The 6,000-nt window shown below is 46.0% G+C and overlaps 1 protein-coding gene across 1 annotated transcript in view; it reads left to right on the top strand.

Annotated features, from left to right (window-relative positions):
- Window positions 1–462: 462 nt before the first annotated feature.
- Window positions 463–6,000, top strand: part of opcml (opioid binding protein/cell adhesion molecule-like) — a 392,351-nt gene continuing 386,813 nt past the window's right edge. Inside the window, exon 1 of the mRNA XM_080483864.1 lies at window positions 463–823. Coding sequence (XP_080339990.1) covers window positions 763–823 — 61 coding nt within the window. The 5' untranslated portion in view covers window positions 463–762. The remainder of the gene's footprint in view (window positions 824–6,000) is intronic.

The raw sequence follows: 6,000 nt of genomic DNA, 5'->3' as shown, positions 1-6,000 counted from the left end.
GGACGAGTAGTACTGCTGGAGAACCTCTAGGAAGTGGATTTTGCATAATATGACCCTTTGAGGCATTTATGGTATTTCTTTTGAAGCTTTCATGTATTTCTTTTATTAATATCTTTCTTTTATATCTTTGTAAAGCACCGTGAGCAGATAGATAAAACAGATAAAACACACACACACACACACACACACACACACACACACACACACACACACACACACACACACACACACACACACACACACACACACACACACACACACACACACACACACACACACAGAACTGAACAGCGTCTCTCCATCCTCGTCGTTCTGCCGGAGAGCGGAGGAGTGAGAGAATCCCTCCCCCTAAAAAGAGAGAGAAACAGAGGCCGGCCTGTCTGGGTGTGACGGGCAGACGAGTGAGCCAATGAGGGCTGAGCGGAGCCCCCCTCCCTCGCCGCCGCCGCCCCCCCCCACCCGGTCTGCAGAGTGCTGCTGGTCCCTGTGTGGCTGTAGTACGAGGAGGAGAGTGAGACCGACAGTGCGAGAAGAGGCTGCCTCACTCTGTGTGTGAGTGTGAGTGTGTGTGAGTGTGAACTGGTGGATTTAAAGCTTCTTCAGCATCACCAGAAGCTTCTCAAACTGAGAGTCAGAGACGCAGCCAGAGGAGAGGAAGAGTGGGAAGCTCTCTGACACACCGTTAGAGGGAAGATACAAGAAGAAGAAGGAGCGTGTGTAGAAACCAAAGCAGCGGATCAGAACCGGCAGTCTTCTGGAAGCATGTATAATTCAGCCTGTTTCATCGTCCTGTCGTGGCTGTTTGTGGTGCTGGTGTTCCCAGGTAAGACCCGTTCTGTTCTGTTCTGTTCTGCTCTGTTCTGTTCTGTTTGAAGCCTCGTCTCTTCTCTCTCATACATTCTGTCACCGCGACGCTCTGAGTTGTTTGAAGTTCTTTCCTGGGTCAGTGATGAAGAGTTCCCTCCTCTTCACGCACTCCTCGGGGGAGGTGGGGGGGGGGGGGGGGGGGGGGGGGGGTGATGGAGTGAAGGATTTCCTCCTTCACGTTTGAGTCCAATTTAAAAAGTCAAAGGCAGCAGCGTCTCGGACGCGTCGATGCAATGACTTTCTGCCGGGTCTTTACGTTTTTACAAGCCACCATTTGCACCAGATATCGAGCGGCTAATGGTGAGAACGAATTCACACGTCGATATTATTGAGGGCTTCCGTCCAGCGTGCAGTAACAATCGGGGGGGGGGGGGGGGGGGGGTCATGGTTTAATGGCTGCAGAGCGCCAGTCCTGCTTTTTACAGGAGTTTGCATCATGTCTTACAACCTGATTTCACCCTTTACCTCGACTGTGTGGTTACATGCTGACCTGTGATGTCACTGGGGGGGAGTGGGGAGTGGGGGGGTGGGGGGGTGGGTAGGGGAGTGGGTCCCACAAACTACCGATGCAGTACTCCTGGGAAGAACCAGAGTACTGCTAGGTTCTCCTGTTACTATGAAACACTACATCGTGTCAGTTAGTACTACACCCTCCACAGTGTTAGTTACTACTACATACTACGTCTTCGTGGCTAAACCAGATTTCTGCCTGGAGAATCAATTCAACCTGAAGGAGACAGCATTTCTAATGAAATATAACATTAAAGAGAATGTTTTGTAGCAGATGAAGTACTTGCATTACGTTGACAGAGATTATATTTCAGGGTCTGGTGGTAATTTAAAGTTTTTCTGCAGTGCTGCTGTGTTCCTGCGTCCCTGAACGTTTTTCAGAGGCTTTTTCAAATCACCAGGAGACGTTTCCTCTCCATCTCAGTCATTCATAGAGACGGTTTGATTCAGACACCAGTTTAATCTGAACATCACATCTGAGGTACTTTGATTTCAGATACTCCTGAACTGAACAGCAGAGACGAGGTCACTTACATTTCGAATATCGAGAAACATCTCCGACTTGTTTTTCAATGTTTGAGACGAAGTTCTTACATTTGTTTGATCAGTGAGACAAGTGTTACGATTGGCTGCATCGTCGGGATTGATTGATTGACAGGTGTGTGATGATGAGGAAACTGCGTGTGTGTGTGTGTGTGTGTGTGTGTGTGTGCGCTTACGGCCGACAGTAACTGCAGTTCTGTTCGAAACTCGTCTTCCTTTTCAACGTCCTGCAGGACACTAAATTAGTAACTCTACAATAAGAACGCGACAATAGTAACACACACAATATATATATATATATATATATATAAGTAATATGTTATTACTGAGGTCGTATGGCGAGCTGTTGGGGGCGGAGTCACCACGAGAAGACGCAGGTCTGCCACCATCACATGGAACCCAAAGAGTGACTCTCCTACAACCAGTGAAAACTCGCCGTCTTCGGGTAGAACGCTGCCTTGTTGTTGCCGTTATTGATGACAGCAAACACATGTCCTGCATTATGATGGAATTCATCTGAGAACCTTCATCAAATCCTCAACAGATGGAGAGAAGAAAAACCAGTAAAAACAAAACCTCATTCCTGGAAGGAGCACGATGTTTCCTCGGTGTAACGGAACACAAGCGCAGTGAGGATGTGAAGCCGGTTGGCTGGAGTTCTAAAGGAAAAAGCAGGAAACATGAAATGTAGATTAAAAAAAAAAAAATTAAAAATAGAAACGTCTCCCGAGAGCGCAACTCAAATATTTCATATTGTATTTTTTTTTAAGTCTGGGCCAAATATAAATACTTCAGATTGTGTGTATGCTGTTGGAAGCACCAATCACAAACTCTCTTCTTCTTCTTCTTCTTCTTCTCTTGGCATTCATGAAGTTGCAGTACCGCCACCTGCTGGTTCCAGCTAGTCTATAACATTCACACTGCTCAAAAAAGAGAAGAAAGAAAGAAAGAAAGAAAGAAAGAAAGAAAGAGAAAAGCTTCCTCCCTCAGGCTGTCCTCCTGCTCAACATTAGTTTTTGGAGTCATTACATAATAACGGCTTCCTGCATCACATCTGAAGCTCTTTGTGTAAAGTTGTGTAAAGTTGTGTAAAGTTGTGTAGAGTTGTGTAAAGTTGTGTAAAGTTGTGTTTTCCCTCCACCCTCCCTGAGACACTTTGTCTCCCTGCAACCGGACCTCAATTTGACCACTTTTTCCGTCCCCTCACCTTCTAGCATGTTTCTCTGATAAGAAGCAAAAGAAACCAACTAAACACGGCCATGATTGTGTTAATGTTGATTAAATGTCACAGAGACATACTTTCCTCTCCGTGAATCTAAATAATAGAAACTGTTGGTTCAGCTCTGAAGCTTGGTCTGATCCGTTTCACCCACTTCATGATTCCTCCTCCCCGTTCTGCTGAGTGTGCATGTTCTTTTTCTGGATTTTCCCGCTCCACCTTCCCGTTCGCGTGTTCACACCTGGGAGAGACGCAGCCCTGCTGCAGTTCATCTTCCATCTCCTGACGGAGCAGCCGCTGCTTCCCAGCTGGAGGTGGGGTTGGGGTTGCTCGAGAACAGATTTTACTTTTCTAAAGAGCTCAAACATTCACTCAACACGTAGAGCTGCGTTCGCCGACAACGTCTCTCTGCCCACGCTGCCTAAATCTAGTCAAATGAATCCAACAAAGACAGAAGATGATCTTATTGATAACTAGAGCTACACTCGGTAGAGCGCATGCCAACGCCACATTTGCTTGCAGAACTGAGTTAGCATCGCTAGCATTATAGCCGTTAGCTCGTATCGATGCTAACTAGCCTGTCAGGTAGCTACGTCACTGTGTGAACCACTGAGCAGGGAGTGTCTCCATGGCAACAGACACTGATCTCCGTTGATCTCCTCCATGAGGTGCCTCTCTCATCCGCTTTGTATTGGACATTTTATAAAAGTTTTTTGAGATTTATAAGGAAACAGTTAGAAGTTAATGTCTCAGAATCGAACGGATTGGTCCTTCGATGATGACAAGTCACCCCGGAGGATTTCATGCAATTTGCGCGAGTAGTTTTCGCCAAAAGTTGGTAAACTACATACATATATACAAACCAATAAATAAATACACGCAGATGAAAACGTAACCTTCTTGGTTTGATGCTACAACACGTCAGTCAACGATAGAGTTTTTCACTTAACTGATCACAATGTGAGCTCATCTAACTCCTGACGTGTTGATCGATACGAGTCGATATGAACAAGCAGAATTCCTCCCGTCACAGCAGCAGAGGGTGGCGCTGTTGGCCTCGACCTCCTGCTGGTTACTGGAGGTAACCAGCCTGTCATCCCGACTCAAACCGAAGCCTTGATGGATCCGTCTTTACCTCAGAGAGCAGAACAATGGTCGCCGACGGGTCACACACCTTCCACAAGGTTCACCTGCAGCAGCAAACGAATCCGTCCAGAGATCTATGGGAGCAGAGAAAACCTCTCCGATTTAGTGTTTGAATGAATTCTTACAGTCGATGGAGTCATGAAGAAGTCATTTTTGTTGTTGTCACTGTACTCGAGCGCCGTGAGCCTCTCGCCGGCGGCGTCTCTCTGCGTTTCCATCAGCGTGGGCAAAGTGTAATTATGAGCTCGATAAGCAGCAGCTTCAACTTGCAGGGACGGTGGAGCAGTGTGAGCATCTTTCAGACCAAGTACCTTTGAAAAAACAACACTAATTTCTAAAGAGTGTCAGAGGAAACGACCTCGTCAGCGCTTCCTTTATTTAACTTAACACCATTAAGGAGCACGATTGCCTTTTGGCTGAGCAGCATTAGGAGTGAAAACCTAATGCCTTCAGATGAGGAGACGCCGTTGTGCCCGTGAAAAATGGCACCATTTAATTATGCAAAACTAACAAAATGGTTATGAGGAGAATGCAATACAATTAAGGAACACGTACGTATGCAAACACAAATATTGTGACTTTACACCATCTTTTATATGTCTTGTGTGATATTTTGCTTTTGTCTTCAGAGGGCAATTAAAAATAAAAGCGCCTCAACTGTGACTAATTTGATGAAAGAAGCATCGCTGACGCTCTTCATTACCGTGAAGGTGATGAAGGAGGTGGGTCATAGTGATCAAGCTGATCATGTGATGCACAAGGGGAGACGTCTCAGGAGGAACACCGTCAGGCTGAAGGAGGAGCCGGCGGCTGAAATGATGGTGGATTGAGGAAAGTCGACCGGTTTGATGGGCGACAATCAGCCCGATACTGTGAAAGTCTTTCTGCTAATCCATGTAGGAATGGATTCTCCTCTGAGCGGTCTGGCCTCCATCACTCAGCAGCAGATCCTTTAAGTCACAACAGTAAGAACTGCCGCGTCTCCACGAATCTGATTTGTTCCAAACCACGAACGCTTGAGTGGTTGAGATCAGCCACGTCTGCTTTGTGAGGCGTCGTCCTGCTGAACGAGGCCGACAGAAAATACTGTCATTATAGGAGAGAGCAGGACTCGTGGTTCAGGTCGGGGTGAAGAACATCGTCTCACACTATTTATTAACAGGATAACTCCCTGAGATGTAACGTCTGGTTTGCAAGGGGGTCCAACAACAAGAGACTCAAAACAACAATAATGAAAATCGAAAAAAGAAAAACAAACAACACATTTATCAGTTGTGCGGCCCCTCACATCCACGTCAGGATTCCCATGCGCTATTCGTATCCTAATCGCTGGACGAAAGCAAGAAACAATAACAAAGTCAAAAGTATATTAGTGAGGCTGCTGAGGCGATAGTACTAGATTAACTTACCATCATCAGCTCGTGTTGGAATTAAACCAGCAAAAGCAAAAACAACAAAATAAAAATGACAGTGAACAAAATCAAACAACAGCAAAGGAGAGTTTAAAAACAGGAGCAATAAGTTCGTAAATGTTTGCGACATGGCGTCTTAAATTGATTGAAGGATGTGAGAGATCTTATCAAGCAAGGCAGTTTATTCCCATCAGAGGAGCTCGATGCTCTACGGACCAAGAACCGCGCTGTTCTATGTGTCGGTGGGGTAAAGGACCGACTGTCTTCCTTCTCTAATGTCCAATACTAATAGGAACTGTCGGG

The sequence above is a fragment of the Lipophrys pholis genome (assembly GCF_963383615.2).
Source record: "Lipophrys pholis genome assembly, chromosome: 16".
Classification (NCBI taxonomy): Eukaryota; Metazoa; Chordata; class Actinopteri; order Blenniiformes; family Blenniidae; genus Lipophrys; species Lipophrys pholis.
The sequence above is the reverse complement of the archived record's forward strand: the minus strand, read 5'-3'. Positions and strand labels throughout refer to the sequence as shown.